This window comes from Nothobranchius furzeri, chromosome 19, assembly GCF_043380555.1.
Source record: "Nothobranchius furzeri strain GRZ-AD chromosome 19, NfurGRZ-RIMD1, whole genome shotgun sequence".
NCBI lineage: Eukaryota > Metazoa > Chordata > Actinopteri > Cyprinodontiformes > Nothobranchiidae > Nothobranchius > Nothobranchius furzeri.
The window spans coordinates 1,850,287-1,869,768 of record NC_091759.1 but is presented as its reverse complement, the minus strand read 5'-3'; the positions used below and the strand labels follow the sequence as shown (position 1 = coordinate 1,869,768).

General features: G+C 42.3%; 1 protein-coding gene and 2 long non-coding RNA genes across 5 annotated transcripts in view; all 3 read right to left on the bottom strand.

Moving 5' to 3' along the window:
* The window catches only part of LOC139064260 (uncharacterized), a 95,508-nt gene extending 93,602 nt beyond the window's left edge, over positions 1–1,906 (bottom strand). The window contains exon 1 of the long non-coding RNA XR_011517327.1: positions 450–1,906. This is a non-coding gene — a long non-coding RNA (uncharacterized lncRNA). The remainder of the gene's footprint in view (positions 1–449) is intronic.
* A 999-nt stretch (positions 1,907–2,905) lies between these two features.
* LOC107394694 (zinc finger protein 516) overlaps positions 2,906–19,482 on the bottom strand; it is a 41,535-nt gene continuing 24,958 nt past the window's right edge. For 2 of the 3 annotated variants that reach the window (XM_070547438.1, XM_054745170.2), the window contains exons 2-6: positions 13,504–14,986; positions 8,570–9,832; positions 8,371–8,435; positions 7,005–7,075; positions 2,906–4,270 (exon numbers count right to left, since the gene is read on the bottom strand). In XM_070547438.1, coding sequence (XP_070403539.1) covers positions 4,135–4,270; positions 7,005–7,075; positions 8,371–8,435; positions 8,570–9,832; positions 13,504–14,827 — 2,859 coding nt within the window. In that variant the 5' untranslated portion in view covers positions 14,828–14,986 and the 3' untranslated portion in view covers positions 2,906–4,134. The remainder of the gene's footprint in view (positions 4,271–7,004; positions 7,076–8,370; positions 8,436–8,569; positions 9,833–13,503; positions 14,987–19,482) is intronic. The other variant, XM_015973751.3, reaches the window with a different exon arrangement.
* Positions 11,618–13,492, bottom strand: LOC139064258 (uncharacterized). Its single transcript, XR_011517325.1, has 2 exons — positions 12,589–13,492; positions 11,618–11,858 (listed from the first exon to the last, which is right to left on the bottom strand). It is a non-coding gene; the product is annotated as an uncharacterized lncRNA (long non-coding RNA).

Below are 19,482 nucleotides of genomic sequence, written 5' to 3'. Positions count from 1 at the left end.
GTTAAAAAGCAAATATAAAAGATCACATATAAGAGGTGGTAGGTCAAAGACAGAAAGAGTGCATTGTCTCCTGACAGTTTATTTGTTTGTGTCTTCCGCCATCTGCTGGTTGAAATAAACTTTTCCCCCATTTTGTGTGTGTGTGTGTGTGTGTGTGTGTGTGTGTGTGTGTGTGTTTTCAGGTTCATTATAGGGACTATTTAATGAGTAAAATGAGTCTGTCTGCAGGTTTCTTAAAAAATTAAGTATAAAGCTGAGTTTTCCAGATCCCATCAGTGGCTCCTACCTACTTCACATATTCATCAGCAAATGAGCAAAGTCAGCCTGATAGAAGCGCGAACACAAGTGGTTCACATATACACGTGTGCTGGCGCGCGCGCGCACGCACGCACACACACACACGGGGACACACACACACACACGACCTGACCAGAAGAGACTGAACTCACCAAGTTAGCTAACTTGTTGATGGTAGAGGGAAAATCCAGCTGCCATGTTCCGTCGTTCTCGAAGCGGAAATTTCAGAGACGTTTTTTTTTTCGGAGAAGTTTCGGAGTTTACTGGTTCTGGTTCGGCTGACCCAGTCGAACCAGAACCGCTGAAGATGCAGCAGCAGTTGTTTTTCTTTTCTTTTTTTGTTTGCTATCTGAATATTTGCGCGGGACTAAAAGGCTTGCTAGCTTTTCTCCACTAAAAAGTTAGCTGAACCAGATCGTTCGTCAGTGATGACGTTTATGATAACAAAAAACTTGATTGGACCAACGGATTTCCCAGCATGCTTTGTCATTTTGTAAATGTTGAAAATAAAATTAAATAAATGAGTTTTCAATCATTTTTGCTGGCAGAAAATGTAACATTATCATTGCTGAACCAGCTAAAGCAAACAGGTCAGAAAATTATCAATGACATTTTAATTAGAGGGTGGGAGGACTGGAACCATGACTGAGATGGTGGAGATGGTAAACAGTAAAAATAAACAGGAAATTTAATCAAAAATTGCATTGTCATGGAAAATCTAATACCAACTTGACTACAGCTAGTGGTAATGATGACAGTAACCTAATATGTTTGAGGAGGTATGAAGGGGGCGATGCCCCTCCCTTCAGCTAGCATCTTGCGACAGTAACATTTTCAAAATGGCGACACCCAAAAAATGTATAATTAACACACGATTGTTCATGTCCGTTTTCCTCTCTAGTAGTTTCTGTTCTTTATTCGAGCCTGACGCGTAGATGCGCTCTGCCGCTGCAGCACTTATCACCCGTGGTTCGATGACGCTACGTCATTGGCGCGGCCGGGCAGCTCAGCAAACACCCCACTATTTTAGCGGTCAGTAGATCCAGTTGATATGCTTAGTTTAAAAAGTAACTCGTGGGATAAAAAGGTAGAAAGTAAGTCAGCAGTTTTCCGATGCAGGAAGCTCAGAGACAGACACGACAGGAAAATAAGAAAATAAAAACCAAGAAAACAAGATAAAGTTCTTGAAAAATAAAATGTAGGTAGATTTATCCTCTACACATTTTTACCTTTATAAAGCAATAATTTATCAGCATGTAATATTTATTTATTTGACACAATTCAGATCACCTTCAAAACTCAGTACCACGCCCAGGGACGTATCAAGGCATTTTGGGGGCCAAAGCTGAATAGACCAGGTATTTTAAGTTGAGGGGCTATTTATTTTTATATAAGTCTTTTTTATATTTGCAATAAAGTCCAGAAGTGAAGAATGTATGTTATCTATTACTTGATTGCTAAAGCTATCTCACAGAAGTTATCTGTTTGTTAACAGAGTTGTTAATTGTTTAAATAAAGGTAACCTTGTGAACTAGACCAAATTCTTGCTTTGCAAAGTTTGATCTAGGAACGCTTCATGCAGTTCCAAAAGCATTCTGGCTGGCTAATCACAGCTCCTACAGGGATTTCAAACCCAATAGAGAGCTGTGATTAGTCCACAGTGGTGGGCCAATCACAGCACTCTATCCACTTTGTGGGCTAATCAGAGCCCTCTATTCGTCTGGTGGGCAGGATGATGCAACAGAGTGGAACAAGATTGCGACAGCTTCTTGAAATGGCCTTTACGTCAATTTTGCGATATTTTGACTTGGGCTTTATTAGAATCAGGAGCAGGTAGATGTTTTATTTTTTAAAAAAGGATGTTCTTCAACAGTGGACTGCCTCGTTTACCAACATCTGTTGCGGTGAGTACGTCACGTTGTTCATTATCCAGTAGCATGCAGAGATCGTTTGAAAGACAAAGGTAGAACCTGCCCCACGACCAAGAGCTAGCAATAGAGCGTTGCCAGACTAAATAATATATTTATTTATTTAGACTAAATATATTTATTTAGTCTGGCTTGCCAGGCTAAAATAAAGGTAACTGAATAAAAAAATAAGGAATATTCTGGATCTGTTGTTTCGCTTTCTTTATTATTTTTTTATGTATCGAAAGTATCGGATCGGGTCTTGGTATCTGCAGATTCTCTAAATCAAATGACTCGGACTCGAAGGCAAAATAACCTGATTCGGACATCCCTAGTTATGATTCCACTTCCAACCAGTAGGGCGGGGGAGCAGAAAACTGCTCTATTACTTTACTGGACATGAAAATAGGAAGCCACAATAAGCTTTACCGTCGCTGATTGGTAGCAGTACTCGTCGAGTCTGCGCGCTGCTAAAGTTGCATCCCACAGTTGTAGAAGGCTAAGATGTGAGGGTTGGAGGGTGGGTTTACCTCGGGACCATAAAAACATCTAAAATTACCGATCAACAGTTTCCTAAATAAACTGCTGATTTTAGAAAATCTGTTTGCAAGAAAACAAACAGTTTGGCTGGTAGATACACTTTCTCCCTACACTGTGATCCTCAGTCACCAGTTTCTCAGTGTCATCAAATAACAGACAAATCAGTAGTAATCAACTTTATTTGGAATAATTTTACAGTCAGACAAATCTTGGACTTGGTAAAAATATAAATTCTTACCCCGACTAAAAAACATGTCACAAGAATTCAATTTAAAGCTTGAGGATCGAGTAGAACGTTCTGGTTTGTGAGGCAAATCTCACGTCCAACTCTGTTGCTGAAGCCCAAAATGAATGTTTTACACCTGTTTCCTCGCTACAAACATCAAGTATTTATGGGTGTTTGAATTCCACTCTCAGAAAACAAAAAACAATAAATAAAACTATTATTAACATTAGTTTTCAGTAATAAAATGTTTACTTCCTGGAGTTTATGGCTTCATATGGATGCATAGAATGCAATATGTATCTATGGGAGAGGGAGGTGCTAAAATGTAAACATACTAAACAAACCTGCAAACAGAAAGCGACTGAAGACAAACAGGAAATGACAAAACCGTCACACTCAGCTTGTATGAGGAGCTTCTAATCCTACTAAAACCACAGCACAAATTGTTAGCATGCTGTTTAAAAAACCTGAAACTTGGGAAATACTGCATTAAAGTAGTAAAGCTGTTTTTGATACGTGATGGGGACAACGTTGGACGAATAGATCAAGATGCAGCATAATTCTGAGTTTCTCTGCTTTAAACTGACGTGTTCGGGTGTTTTGACGCTCGCTTTAGGAACCCTACCCATGTCTGAGATGAGTCATGTGGCACAAACCCCATTTTCTTGATTTTGACTGAAACAAAAACACATTGCATGATGCTTTTTCTCCCTTGAATATACAGTAATCAAAGTAGCCCGTTACATTTAACCTAGAAAGTGATGGATGAAAGCTAACCGAACAAAAACTGGCACAAAATAATTGCAAACAAAACTAAAGTGACGCTAGTTTAATCAGGAACTTTGAGTTTTTTAACAAAACCAAACGTAACCACAATAATAAAAAAAACAAGACATTTTACAAGAAAATAAGTAACAAACTACGTACAGCTAGTAATAATATGTGTCTGAATGTTTTAGTAACATTAGATGGTTTCATCATTTTATTTCCACCTGGAAGGGAGCTAGCTTGTTGACATAGTCTTTCATCACTTTTTCAACATTTCTGTCTAACTTTAGTGATTCAAAACAAATTTCATGAGCCTTAGCTAAGATATCTACACTCTGAACAAACAAAAACATGTGTCACACCTCAAAATAAACAATGAAATATTAAAAGTACACCTCATTTTGCATATAGCGTGCATTTTCCAGCACATTTGTAAAAGTCATGGCTGGTTCCTTCACACAGTTCAGCAGTTTGGATTTCTTCACGTTCCTTTATGGATAGACCCTGAAGATGAAGCCGAGTGGCTGTTCGCCTGCAAAGGGACAAGAAACAGGAAAAATATGGAAGCCATCTTTGTGAGGTCATTTTAACCTCCACTGTTAGGGTTTGTTCATTCTTGAGCACTTCCTGTAGAGATATTGTTTTAATTTTATTTACTCTGTAAATCTTCATGCTTACAGACAACACGCACACACACACACACACACACACACACACACACACGCACGCACGCACGCACGCACGCACGCACGCACACACACACACACACACACACACACACACACACACACACACACACACACACACACACACACACACACACACACACCAGCACTGATGTTTAAGTCATTCACAGGTTCCTTTGAGGCGGGCAAAGTAGGATGAAGGTGGGCTAGCCTGACTAGCTGACAGGCCTAACTGACACAACATATGGAGATGCCGCGCAAGTTTTACCCTGAGGGGGGACAACGATGCCTTCTTATTACTTGTTTACCTCCTCCCTGCCGCCGTCTCTTACACAAAGTGAAGGAAGAAGCAGCCGGGTTGTGAGCGCTGACAGCTCGTGTGTACGCAAGTGACAGGCTGCGCTCGGACCCAGACGGGGTACAGACAGGAGAGCGCGCACACACACACACAAACACACACACTACTGAAGACACAAGGGACATTTAGGATTTTCTTTTTGGTTTGTAGCCAGCTGATTCAGTATCTAATCCCTAAAGCATGACATGATGCAATGATAACAAAAAAAGATTCAGTTTTCTGAATTAATTTTGATGTGAGTGCTGAATCTCAGAGTTTAGGTTAAAATCTCAATTATTTACAGCAAATACTCAATGTGTTGGGAAACAAGCAGCAATTAGGCTCTTCAAAATAAGAGCGTCAAGGTAATACTCATGTATTAGATTACTTAAAACCACTATGTCCCTTTTATGAGCGTTGTTTTTCTACTTTTCTTTTCAGTGATCACCTTCAGTAATACATTCACTGTTGAATATTGTCTCAAAAGCAAAAAAGTTTTATTTCTGAGGTTATCGGACTGTGTGAAGAACAAAAATGAGTTCACGTTTTAAAGAGACTGCACACATCAGCTCATGTCAGCAGGAGGCAGAATTCAGCTTTTAGTGGGGATGGAATTTAGAGTTTTATTTGATCAAACTAGGATCTACAGTGCTCGGCATAAATGAGTAAACCCCATTGCATTTGTCAGAAAATCCTTAGTTTCTATGATACACCAAACTATACAATATGCCCACAAATGTGGGCCATTGATTGCAAACAAGATCTGTTCATTTCAGATCCATTCAAGCCCATGCTGCAGAAATGAGTACACCCCAATTATAGTCTTACTGAAAAGTCACACTTAAGACTACAAAATTCAAACTAACAGGCGTTCAACCACAGGTGAGTCCGATGATTCATGCAAGAGGTGTCCAGCAGACAGGTGACTATAAAAGGATATTACTGAACAAAGAAAATCTCTTCCCATTACATGCTGTCAGCAACGGTGCCGCGTGGAAGAGGAATGTCACAAAATCTGAGAAAAGAAATCATTTCTTTACAGAAAAAATGTGAGGGCAAGAAGATCAGCAAAGATTTACATATCAGTCACAATACTGTAGCAAAGGTGGTCCAAAAATGTAACTAAGATGGAAGTGCAACCATCTGACAGAGATGTCCAGGCCAACCACTGAAGTTAGCATCTCGACAGGAGCATCTTCTGATGAGAAGGTTGAAGAAAATCACCATGAAAGTTCACTGCAGAGTAGCTAAAGCAGTAGAAAGCCAAACTGGAGTGACCGTTTCCCGTGACATCATAGGGCGCACACTGCAGAGGAATGGCATGCAAGGTTATCGTCCACGAAGGCAGCCTCTCCTGAAGCACACCTAGGATTAGCCAGGGCCCATGCTGAAGGAGATGAAGACTACTGGGACTCTAGACTCTGGAGTGATGAGAAAACAATCACTGTTTTTGGAACGAATGGTTTCTAAACTGTATGGCGTCGTAAAGGTGGGGATTTTAAAGAGAAATGCATGGTGCCTACAGTGAAACACGGTGGTGGCGGTGTCCGTATGTGGGCTGCATGAGTGCAGCTGTTGAAGAGCTGGATTACATTGATGGTATCATGAACTCAACAATGTACTGCTCTATGCTGAAGAAGAAGATGCTGCCATCACTCCGTGCACTTGGTCGTCGAGCACTTTTCCAACACGACAACGATCCAAAACACACATCTAAAGCTCCTGTTGCTTTTCTGAAGAACATGGTGAAGGTGATTGAATGGCCAAGCGTGTCTCCTGATCTGAACCCAATCCAACACCTGTGGAGAGTTCTGAAGCAGCAAGTTGAGCATCACTCTCCGTCCTGCATCCATGCTCTAAAAGATGTTCTTCTTGAAGAATGGAAAAAGATACGTAGATGTTGTCACCGTCTGACATACATTCCATGCCTAGAAGACTTGATACTGTCCTTGAAAATCACGGTGGTCATACAAAATACTAGATGTAGTAGTTTTAGTTGCGGAGCGGATTAATTTTTGCTTCAACCAAGTTTAGTAAAACTGAAGATTTTGTGATCCAAGTTATATTATTAACTCAGTTTCATGTTATGGAGTTAAACGAGTGTTAGATAAAGCCCAGCCTTGTGAAAATTCTGGATATTGTTCTTTTGTTCATTGAGCTGCTGATTAAATTAGTACTTTTTAAAGAGGGTGTTCTCATTTCTGTTTTGCGCTGTATGTAGTGTATCAGCGGCATAGACTCACGTCTCTATTCTGCTGATGTGGACGGTAGCTGAAGTCAAGACTAATGCCAACTCCTTTCTTGTTTTTAATGGCTGGTAAAAAAAAAAAAAAAGAATATTACAAAAACATGACCCTACAGCCGCGTTTCCATTATAGGAATTCTGGGAAGTTTCTGAGGGAGAAGAAGGTGACAGGAAATGCTGGCTCGGTCCTCTCAGCCGTTGTGCCTCCATACAAAATCATCTCTTTCCGGACTTTGCTAAGACGTTAGCATATCGCGACTCTTTCGGCAGAAGCCGTCCACAGCCATTGACAATTAAAACATTAAAGGTTTTGTTCTGTCAAAGAACACCATCACTTATTCTATTCAGGGGAAGCGGCGAGCTGCTGTGTGATGTAAAAAAAATGACGTCATAGCAGTGTTCACAGTGCTCTGTAGGAAACCAGAGAGCAGCGTGAATTCCAACATGGAGGAATTGATGCTACATTTTTGGCGCTGGGAGTTTAGAAACTGATTTTAAAGCAACGCTGAAGAGTTTTTAACACTTAAAGCGATTGCTTTCAAAGTGGTTTTACTGATTCTTGAGATGGAGACTTTATGAACTTCAGACGGTACAGCACCCCGCAGCCGTCTGCTGATCGGAAACCACATTAAACAGTTTTGTGTGACGAGTACGTTCACTGGGTGAACCACGTGGTTTACCCGCTTTACAGCTGTTTACTGTTCAGACTGCTAGCATAAAGCCTAGCAGTTGGCTTTTTCAATTCACTGAGCATCAATGATAAATTATATATTGTATAGCGCCTTTCAGAGTCAGAGGACTCCAAAGCACTTTAGACTACACTGTATCATTCATCCATTCACACACACATCCACACACTGATGGTGATGAGCTGCAGTGTAGCCACAGCTGTCCTGGGGCGCACTGACACAAGAAGTAGAAGAAGAATTTTACTTTTTCTGTTGGAATCACGGCGGAGCCTGGAAATAAAAGTAAGAGTAATACTTTTGGAGGAGAAACAAAGAGCTAAAACCAGAGTGAACATCAGCACGGCCTATGCTAGTTAGAGGGAGCTAAAAGAGGCTACACAATCATGGACTGATTGTGACCTGGCTTTGTTGCCACTGGATTTGAAAGTAATAATATTTTTTGTCCATCAGTGTGGATCTTTTACTTTGGTTTATTTCAGTATTAGTTGGCTCATGTTAGCATTAGCTTGTTGTTAGCGCTAGCTACAGAAGAGTTGTTTACAACAGTTGTAATTCTGCTGTTGCTTTCAAGCAGCATCAATGCTGCTCGCTTTCTCTTCCTTCCATTCTGCTTCACCAGAAACTTCCAATTTTACAAATGTCAAAGTGTCAAAAGGTGCTGCAAAGAAAACTCACCTGTTTGGAGGCTTCAGAAGAGGAATGGACTTCATTTCCAAAATGTCCATTTAACTGTAACATCGCTGTAAAAGCAGAAACATACTTTTAAATGTTGCAATGTTTTTACTTAGTCATCCATAGGAAGACAGAGGAAAGCAATAACTACACGTGAGTTTAGTCTCTGGCTGTAACTAAAACATTAAAGCTTTCTTGTTACCTTGAGGATCCAGTCTGGGATCAACAAAGCCCCAGTGCTGATAAATAGAGGCCAGATCCTGGGGACTGTAGCTCTTCAAGAGACTCAAAATATCCATGTCCTTTGGCGTTTGTCCCGTCGGCTCGCACTTTCCCTGAGCAAAAAGGAGGGGATCCGAGTCAGCTTTGCCCCCATGTAGCCCCCACATGTTCATGGCTGCCCAGAGGTCTGGACCCTTCCGACCTGCAGAAAAGTCCCATGACTGCCTACGAGAGTGGAGTTTGTCTCCTGCAGGGTTAGAAGAAGTCCCACCTTGGTGTCTCGCCAACATAAACCCCAAACCCTCGTGTGGGAAGATCCCCTCCACAGCAGCCCTGTCCGCTCTGAGTTTGGGGCTGTGCGAAGGCTGAGATCCGTCAGCACCCTTGGAGTGTACAGAATTGTTTAAAGATGTACTTTGGCGACTGGAGCTTGTACTTCCCCCCAGCGCAACTCGCTGATGTTCACCAGAGGTTCTCTGGGGCTGAACCCTTCCACTAGAAAGTCTCCCTTCTGATGAGCGGGATTCCCTTGAGTGATGTTTGGACTTCTGGACGCCTGGCTGGGCTCTGGGTGCTGAGTGCTTGCTGCTGCTGTGTGTTGTGACACCTGGAGGTTGTGTGCGTTGCGTCCGTGGAGCAGGTAGAGCTGGGCAATCCTTTCCTTCGAGGAACGGGGGTGGCCCTGTGCGTCTCCACTGAGAAGCTCCAGCTTTTAAGCCTTTAGTAGTGTTTACACAGGGTGCCCATTTGGGTGCTACGGAGCTGTTCCCATTCACCCTGTGTGCAACACGCTGATGGATCCACAGGACCTCTGGGTAGTGCGTAGTGTGGGAGCAGTATAGGCACCGATGCTGCACCAGACTGCCTGTTTTGACTGGATAATTAGCGTTACTACTTCCATCGGTAAGGGAAGAAAGATTGAGAAGAGCGCCAGCATCAGCATTCGTGAGTCCCTCCTTCTTTACATCACCACCATTAGACATTTCTGCCTTCGAGTCTCCCTCTGCTAATTCCTGACTGGGAGGACGAGTGTAGGCATTCCAGTATGGCTGACTGAGCAACAAACTCCTGCTCCTGAGGTAGTCCATGTATCTTGAGGCTCTGGAGCCACTTTTGCTGATATTGTCCACAGCGGTGCTGTGTTTGCTGCAGGAACCCAGGTGCTGACTGCACAGGTGGGACTGGAGCAGCGAGGAGTCAACAGTGTGGAAATCACAGTGCTTGCAGACGTGGGGTTTCTTATCTGCAGGTAAAAGAAGACGGCACAGAGCCAACGTGGTTATTTATTCTAGAACGAAGAGGCCCTCGTGTCTGAGATAACAAACATTTAAATCCACGCGTACTTAGAAAAAATATGGAGTATTAATTAACCTGAGGGTTAGTGCAACTGTAACTCCACTACAAGTCCACTAGAGGGCTCTCTTTATCACAGCATAAATGTGTTAAACTGAGTAATTATAAGTTTGACTTAACCTTAACCCTTTGATGCATGAATTATGAAATCTTCAACCATGATTTTTAAACAATTTTTTCATTCATCTTTAGTTGTGAATGAAACAAATTTCATATTTACATATTTTTTGTAACATTTAATTTACACATAGTTTATTACATGTCCATCTCAGTGGACAGCGTGCATTCTCAACATGAAATATGTTGGCTTGACTTACTGAAGTCCAAATGGAGGGGCTCAAATGCAATAGTCTTCAACAGCTGTGCTTAATAGCAAAAATAAATAAATAACAATTCTGAGTACCTGACCACTGTAGTGACCATTATGCATCAAAGGGTTAAAGCAACACCACGCCAGGTTTATTCACAAAAACAACTTCTGGAATAAAAACAGCCATCTTTCTTACATTTCTGAACTTTTCTCTGCATTCAAACTTTAGGCAACACTTTAGTTTAGGGAACACAAATTAACCATTAATTAGCTGCCAATCGATATGCATATTAGTGGACTACTAAGTCTGAACTAGTCATTATTAAGCGCACATTAAAAGCTTATTACTAATGCCGTAATTCTAACATTAACAGGCATAGATTAAGTTTTATCAAAATAAGCCATTCATAATGGTTTGCTAACTGAAAATAAATGGTTTGTTGCTGATTAACACGCATGCTAATTAGCTCTGACTTTAGAAAGGGGAACATATTCTTGCCTTTCAGTGGTTAATGGATTGTTGTTCAGGCTCTATTAACATGTGGAGGTTGGTGTTTATTTACATACCAGAACATAATATTTTTGTTATTAATGCAGAACAACTATTCTCCTTGAATTACTTCTTTAAAAGCCACATATTGATTTGAGTTAATTAGTATGTTAATCAGCAACAAACCATGTACTTTCAGTTAACAATCCATTATGAATGGCTGATTTTAGTAAAACTCTTAATTTATGGCCTCTTAACTCATTCACTGCCATTGACGACTAAAGCCGTCATTTGCATTTTTTTACTGTTTGAGCATCGGAACGAGCCCCCGTGCTGAGAGAACAAACATCTCAGCCCTGAAGCCGATCTTCATCCGCATACGTCACAGATCACATGATCAGGAAAAAAAAATCCATTGAACTTATATAGCGCTTTTCTAGACCCCCAAAGACGCTTTCACACACTCTCACATTCACACACTGCTAGTGATGGTAAGCTACTTGTAGCCACAGCCGCCCTGGGGAGGTCTGACAGAGGCGAGGCTGCCATTTGGCGCCGTCGGCCCCTCTGACCACCACTAACACAGGCAAGTTGGGTGAAGTGTCTTGCCCAAGGACACAACAGCAGGATACCCCTGGCGGGACCTGGAATCAAACCCATTACCCTCTGATCAAGAGGCAACCCGCTCTACCACCTGAGCTACTGCTGCCCCATGGAAGCAACACATCTAGGGCTGCAACTAACGATTATTTTCATAATCGATTAATCTGTCGATTATTTTTTCGATTAATCGGTTTGTTATTGTTTAGCTATTTAACCTATACAAGTGATGGATGCATTTCAGTTAAGAACAAAAAAACATAAGAGAATTGTGCAGTTGACTGCAATCTATTTTATTGCACATGAACACAGTCAGCAGTATAAAATGAGCTAAACAGTGCAAAATATCAGTCCAGAATAATTTTTAGCATTAGCTGGAAGCCTGCTCCTTCCACCATGGATAGTGGCCTCATGTCTTTTACCAGCATGTTTAGAATAGAGTTTGTAAGTGGTATGAATTGCTGGGGGATGAGTGTCTTCTTCCCCATGTAGTTGTCCATCGTTGCTTGTTTTTTTCTGCATAAGAAACACAAATAGACTGAAATAAGTACACATATAAAATAAAGCAGCACACACACTACAACACTAAATCAATATTATATTATTTGAATTAATTAACAATATACAGTGATCATTTATTTTGAGGGTTACGTTCTACAAAATAGCCCGCAACAGGAGATATTCAGAAAAAAAGTAAAACATTTTTACTATTAAAAAGCTCTAAGTAAGAAGCTCATGAGGTTTTTACTTTGAGTCGGGAGTGTTTAAATTAGCCAGAGAAATGTGAAAAATGTTTATTTTGTGTAATACTGTTTAAGAAACATGATAAAAATGTGTTGTGAGGCGTTTTACAGCGTTAGATAGTAAAACAGCCTTTTAATAGTAAAAAAAATGACTTTTTCTGAATTTCTCCTGTATTTAAAAATTGAAAGTGTACAACTATGCCGTGTTATATTCACCTGGACACAGCTTGTCTGTATATTTTTCTCCGCGGAGTTGTCCTTTTTTGAATGAGGAACATAGTTATGGGTTTGTGCCGTTTTTCTCTTAACGAGAACATTCTTATAAACAGACGTGCTGAATTTGGCAAGCGCATGATACACAACACGGAGGAGATTCACGATTGCATCTAGTCAATCAGAAGTAGAACACCGCAGACTGACGCGGCAAAAAAACATGTTTAACATCCACTATAACGAACTCAGCTAAAACACTAAGTCCAGCTTGTTTATTTTCTGTTACTTACCGGGCTGGCTCTTCCAAATGACGGCTCACTTGACCGCGGTGCTCTTCCTCTGCTGCATCAGCCCCCACATGCTTTCGTCTCAAATGTGCTCCCATACTCGTGAGGTTTTTGTCCGGGGTTTCTCTTCAGTTTTGTCGCTTCTATTTTTCTTCCGTATTTCCTCTTGTTCCGCCATCTCTCACAGCAAGATGAGCGTCAGTAACGTGATACGTCATGAAAACCGAGGGCACCCATTGGCTCATTTCTTCTTCTACGGCTCCACTGGTAGATCAGTGGCTCATTACTGCCACACACTGGCGGCAAATTTAACAGCTTGTAACCGATGTCAGATTGTGGTAAAAAATAGACTTTATGCGGTAAAATATGATTATTAAACAACTAATCGATGACTAAAAAAGTTGTTAACTATTTTAATAATCGATTATAATCGATTAAATCGATTAGTTGTTTCAGCTCTAAACACATCCATGTGTTTGGAGATCGTTTTGGGCCGTTCCTGTAAAAAAAAAGTGAGGCGCGAACCGGAAAAGCGTCTACCAATCACAATTCGACAACGGATTATGAAAGAACAGATAACGCTCGAAACGCGCGGCTTCTTCCTGATGTAAGAGGTCAGTCTCCTCTTTGTTTTGTTTGTTTTGGCGTCGACATCATGCTAGTGCGCAATGTTCTGTGACTTAAAAATACAGTAAAAACGGTGAGAAACGCTGGCAGCGAAGGCCGTTAGTGATCAGGAAACGGCTGGCAGTGAATGAGTTAATATTAGAATTACAGCATTGGTAATAAGCACCTAATAATAGCTTAATAATGACTAATTCAGAGTTAGTAGTCCACTAATATGCATATTAATTGGCAGCTAATTAATGGTTCATTTGTGTTTCCTAAACTAAAGTGTTTCATATTTTCTCAGCTTACCTTCCTTCTCCTGGCTTCTGATGCTCTTGCTCGACTGGGAGAGTTGAACGTCTTTGACCGTCTTCTTGTGTAGCGCCTCATAAAACGCGTGACCAAGTCCGTTCAAAAGAATACGGTCCTTCGGGCAACTCTTTTTGTCTCCACCTTTAGCATGAGCCAGGGTGTTTGGCGTCTGTTCTGGGACGGCATCGCCCTTTTTCTTCTTGACGTTGGAGTTGGATGAGTCGATTTGTTTCCTCTTCTTCTCCGGCTTCAGGGGCACGTACTCTCCTTTCTCCGTGTCATAAGCCACCTCTGCATCAGCCAGTCTCTCCTCCCACCCCAGGCATTTCTCTGTGGCCTCCACCAGTCGCCCCCTTGTGGCTAACTGCCATGCCTGGTAGCTACAAATTGGGTCCAGCTCTGCGATTCGTCCACCCAGAACATTTTCCTCAACTGCTTTCTTAGATCCGGCACTTATTAGGTTCAAGCTTTTCAAAAAGCGTTTCTTGTCACATTGGAGCTCAGAGGCCTTGTTGTCTTCACGTAGTGGGTTCTGGGTCCGTTTATGTAGCTTCTCGTGAACACGCAAGGTCCGACGGTCATAGAAGAAGTTCCCACAGCTGGAACAGAGCTCATAGAGGCACTCTTCATTTGTCAATGACGCTGGTTCCTGGGGAATCCCGTTGATAGTCGCGGGAGGCTCGTTGCCTTTGCTGCCACGGAGCTGCGCTTTGACCCGATGAATGCGCATGTGGCTTTGGAGGAACCACGCCTGACGGAAGCGCTTTCCACAAATGCGGCACCCGTGATCCTGGGAGCCACGGTGCTGCTTCACGTGGGATTTCAGGAGTAATACCTGAGGGAAAACCTGGCCACAGATGGTGCAAGAGAAAGGTCCAGCTTCAGCCGCGTCGGCAGCCACGACAACATCCTCACTCTTAACTTTTTTCTTTGCTGCTTTCTTCTTCACCTTCCCGTTGATTTTATGGACTTTGCCAGGTGTGTTGATAATCTCGGGGAGGGCAGGTGTGTCAGGATTAGCTTTCTTCTCTTGATCTCCTTCCACCTCCTTGTCACTGGGTTTCTGGCTGAGGAGGCCCAGTTTATGGCTACGAACGTGAGCCTTCAGGCTGCCCTTCTGAGCTGTCCTGTGCTCGCAGTAGGGACACTTGTAAGGCTTTTCTCGGGTGTGTCTTCTCATATGCTGAGACAAGGAGCTGAGGAGAGGAAAGCTCCGACCGCACACACCACAGGTATGGCACGACGCTGCGTCGGCCTCGCTCTCTGCTTTTGAAGTAGCCCCCTGTTTGGGTGAAACATCCCCTCTCTCTTCTGTCTCCATTACTTTGTCAGGGGCACCTTCTGTGTGATAGATCTTCTAGCGGAGTTTATTCCAAAAAAGTTACAAAGTTCTCAGTGCAGACACCAAAGTCACAGCTTCATCGTCCATCGTAACTCCAGGAGAAATGTACTTTAGCAGGAAGCTTCATTCAGTTTTCACCTGAAATGAGAGACTTTAGTTAGATTTTTGGATTTTAACACTGAGCAGTGCACAAAATTAAGATTCGACCAACTGTTGGTGAAATTCAGAGTTCAAACCTGAGTCACCTTAAGAGATTTTGTGCAATAACTGATGTTATTAGTGGCGTTTTAGCATGAAAATAAGGTGGAAAACGTCTAGCTATCGACCCCCAAAAGATCGGCAGCACATTTCAGCCATCGGCTGACCGTAACCTCTACATATCGGCGTCAGCAGTAGAAAAAACAGTATTGGTCGACCTCTACATAGTACCATGAAAAAGTGTGAATGTGAATGCGATGGTCTGGGGATGCTTCTTTATTTCAGGACCTGGACCACTTGCTGTAATTGTTGCAACCATGAAAATCCTGAAGGAGAATATTTGACATGTATATGTTGGTTAACTCCCGTGTGGCTGAAACAAAACTATTCTGTAGAGAAGAGTGAAGAGAAATACTCAATTACTGATTGCAACTCTTGCCTCCAAGACAGTAATTATTAGGTCTAGAGGACAGTTACTAGAAGAAGAAGAAGAAAACATCATTTCTATAGCGCCTCTCAAGATAAAAATCACGAGGCGCTTCACAGAAACAAAAAATGTAAAAATATAAAAAAGAATTTAGAAAATGGTTAAAATATATTTAAAATGAGCAAAACATAGACAACTGTGATTAAAAAATGTTAAGAAAGAGAGAGAGTGAATAGGAAAGAGGGAAATCAGTGGTGAAGAAGGTCATACAAAAGCCAGCTTGAACAAGTGAGTCTTCAGCTGCTTTTTAAAGGAGACCACTGAGTCCACTGATCTCAGGCTCAGGGGGAGAGAGTTCCAGAGTCCGGGGGCCACAGCAGCAGATGATCTGTCACCTTTGGTCTTTAGCCTGGTGCTGCACAACCAGTAGGCTTTGGTCACTGGACCTCAGGGACCTGCTGGGGGTGTAGGGACTGAGAAGATCACCAATGTAAGATGGTGCTTGTCCATGTAAGGCCCTATAGACCAGAACCAGGATCTTGAAATGAACCCTGAAGTTGACTGGCAGCCAGTGAAGCTGGAGGAGAAGCGGGGTGATGTGGGTGTGTTTGGAGGACTTGGTCAGAAGCTGAGCACAGGCGTTCTGAACCACCTGTAGACGGTTCAGGGAGGTTCTGCTCAGACACGTGAAAAGAGAGTTACAGTAGTCTAAGCGTGAGGAGATGAAGGTGTGGAGAACTGTCTCAAGTTCAGAGCGGGACAGAATGGGACTCAGCTTAGCAATGTTGCTGAGATGGAAGAAGGAAGAGCAAACAAGAGAACTGACATGAGAATCCAGGGTGAGAGCTGGGTCAAAGGTCACGCCAAGATTCCTGATGGAAGGAACTACTACACATAGAGCTGCTGTCATTTGGATGGCAGTTTTTTCTCCTAAATCTGAACTAACTTTAAAACAACACTTTGTATTCAGGTTGTTCTCGTTTGATAAGCAAGGCACATAATAAATCATTCTGGCATAAAACCAACAAACTCAAGGGATGAGCCAGTGTTCTGTTCACAAATGACAAAGATCGTAGGAAAGAACTCTTTAGGGTTGAGCATCGAGCATCAATTGGAACCGGTTCCAACTGTTCATTTTTCCCGGAATTGTTCAAAGTTTTTTATTTCGATTCCTAGAATGCCGACCGGAAGAGGAATCCACAGCCGATCTCTGTGAAAAATAAACGAGATCTGCAAATTGTGATCAACGCTTTTCAGAGCTGATGACACCAGCTGTCTGTGTGCAGCACCGAGTCCCCCCTCCCCCACCCGACGCAGCGGCCAAATATAAACAAACGCGTCTGCCGAACTTTTACTACGTGATGTAAACTTGAACTCCTGCAGCGTAGAGGAGACTTGTTAAAATACGTCAACAAGGTGGATTTAATAGAAGCTTTAAAGAACAAACTCTGGACGGTGTGAGGTGAGGCAGCCGCTCACCAACACTCGTGTGTGTGTGTGTGTGTGTGTGTGTGTGTGTGTGTGTGTGTGTGTGTGTGTGTGTGTGTGTGTGTGTGTGTGTGTGTGTGTGTGTGTGTGTGTGTGTGTGTGTGTGTGTGTGAGGTTATTACCTGTAGAATAATTAAAAGTCATCATGCTAGAGAAGCTTCTCTGTGGTGGACCACACCAGTTTCTGCCACAGTAAATAATAATAATAATAATAATAATAATAATAAATCACACACAAAGTTGTGAACATTTTAATTTCCTTTCTGAACTATTTCTGTTGAGTTTTAATGTTTAAATTATGTTAAGATTGTTACTGACAGCAGCTACGTTTAAGTTTCACTTCCTGTTCTGACTGAATGCTGCTGCAGCATGGAGGTGTAGTTCTCAGTCATCCTGGACATGATCATCCTGAGAGTTTTAGCTGAAAACAGCTGCACGTTTCTGGATATGTTGGAGACATTTAGCCTCTCATCCCAGAGGCTTCTTCCAGACTTTGGTTGTGGTCAGAAACAAACACACTGGTTGTGCTGCAAGTCTTTTTCTTTTTTTCTACAAAACTTGTTTTGTCTAAATGAAGGTGATGTTGTTGTTCATAGAATTAAAATTCATGTTCAAGTTAAGATTATTTCATCAAGTAGGACCTCTGGTTAGCTGGCTCATGTAAAACATGTTGTGTCTTGAAAGAATCGGAACCGGAAACGAAACAAGGAATTGGAATCGTTCAAAATCAAACGATGCCCAACCCTAGTTAGGACAGAACTCTTTAGGGTTAGGGTACAAATCTTTAGAACTCGTCAGATAGTATTCATTTTTTCTACTTGTACATTTTTCTTACTATTATGAACCCATACTGTATGACACAAGTATTGCACTCAAAATGGGTGAAATAGCTGCCAAAACCCAAAGAAAACACAAACCACCATGAAGGATTACAATAATGGATGGCTTGTTTAGACCAGATTTGAAAGGAAATTCCATTTTTATAAAAGCAAGTACCCAGTTGTAAGTGAGAGAAACCAACGACGAAGTGAGGGTTTGGAACAACCTTCAGTCCCAGAGTGGATGAACGATGCCTGTCTGTACGTATTAGACCGCGGGTCAGTCTCTCAACACGCATGTTTGTCAGTCTTTTGCTTTACTCTGCTTAAATTGGGTGTGTGAGGTGAAGCATGAAGAGATGTATTCATTTCTGGCTGGCCAGGATGAACCCTTGGGGGCCATCCACTCTAATTCACAATCAATAAAACATCATCAGCAAACTTCATTTTACAACTAAACCGGCACATACCGAGTCTTGATTCTGCAAGAACAAAAACAGAGCTCAAGTACCAACACGGCTCCTAATTCTAACATTAATTACACATGAAACATTTCATCTTTAGTATCTGATTTCCTGCATTAAGAGAAAAATCCTTATCTGAAACATGTTGACCATTTGTAGAACTGCTGTGGTATACAGCAAGTCGGGCAGTCAAAAGAGAAAACCTGCTATTGTGTTGGTCGTACCAGAACTGTCACATCGCCTCACGTCTGGCCCTCCAGAGCTCATTAGGGGGTCGAGGTAGTTATTGTTAAAGCAAAGAGGCCCGGGCCTACATGTCACTGTCTTCCAATACGCGTCTGAGCAAAGAGGCAGGACAATGGGCGACTCTCGGTCGAGACATCAGTTTATGAATGTGAGGGGAAACTAGAAGAATACAAAAACCTAAACAAAAAAATTAAAAAAGAGGGGAGCAGTATGGTTCTCATTGGCTGAGGTTGTCTGGTTAATTATCTGAATCTGACTGTTAGCCTGCAAACATGGCCGAGTCTGATGGGTCTTTCTGGATACAGCAGGTGTTGTTGTCGGAAGACGCGATCAGATTAGTGCGCGGGCTATGTGGCACGCTGTCCAAGAGGGGGGAGGATGTGCAGGAGAAACTGGAGGGTGGTAATTAAGGGTTTAAGGCAAATGTAATGAGTTAACACAATAAGGATAAAGTCAGAGAGCTGACGGCAACAGATGGGTAGAAACGGGCCAGCAGTGTGGAGTTAGTACAGCGTGAGCTCATGCTATTGTCACAGAGGCCGATGTATATTTTTATCCCCCACCATCTCATGTACTCAACCACAATTTCTACCTCTTCTGCTTTCATCCCTCTCTAAAGGATCAGCGGAGTAATGGACACAGCCAAACATGTTGCTCCAGGGCTCCGTTCATTCCTTTTAGAATTCCTAGCTCTCTTTTTTCCCCTCTTTTCTTTGGCAGATGAATAGGCATGTCCAGTCAGCTGTCCTCACATTGATTCATCCTGACGTCCCAACCAGCTCAGCACAAACTCCCTATGGTCAGGGCACGGATGCTGAGAGCCTGAGCGGTGCTGTGATGTGTGTGTGTGTGTGTGTGTGTGTGTGTGTGTGTGTGTGTGTGTGAATATCTGCTTTCGGTTGGCTGCTGAGCACTGGAAAAAGCACCTCCCATCTTACTGCATAAATCTCCTACGTATCTCAAACGCCTTGTTTGATCTTGCGTAAATACTTT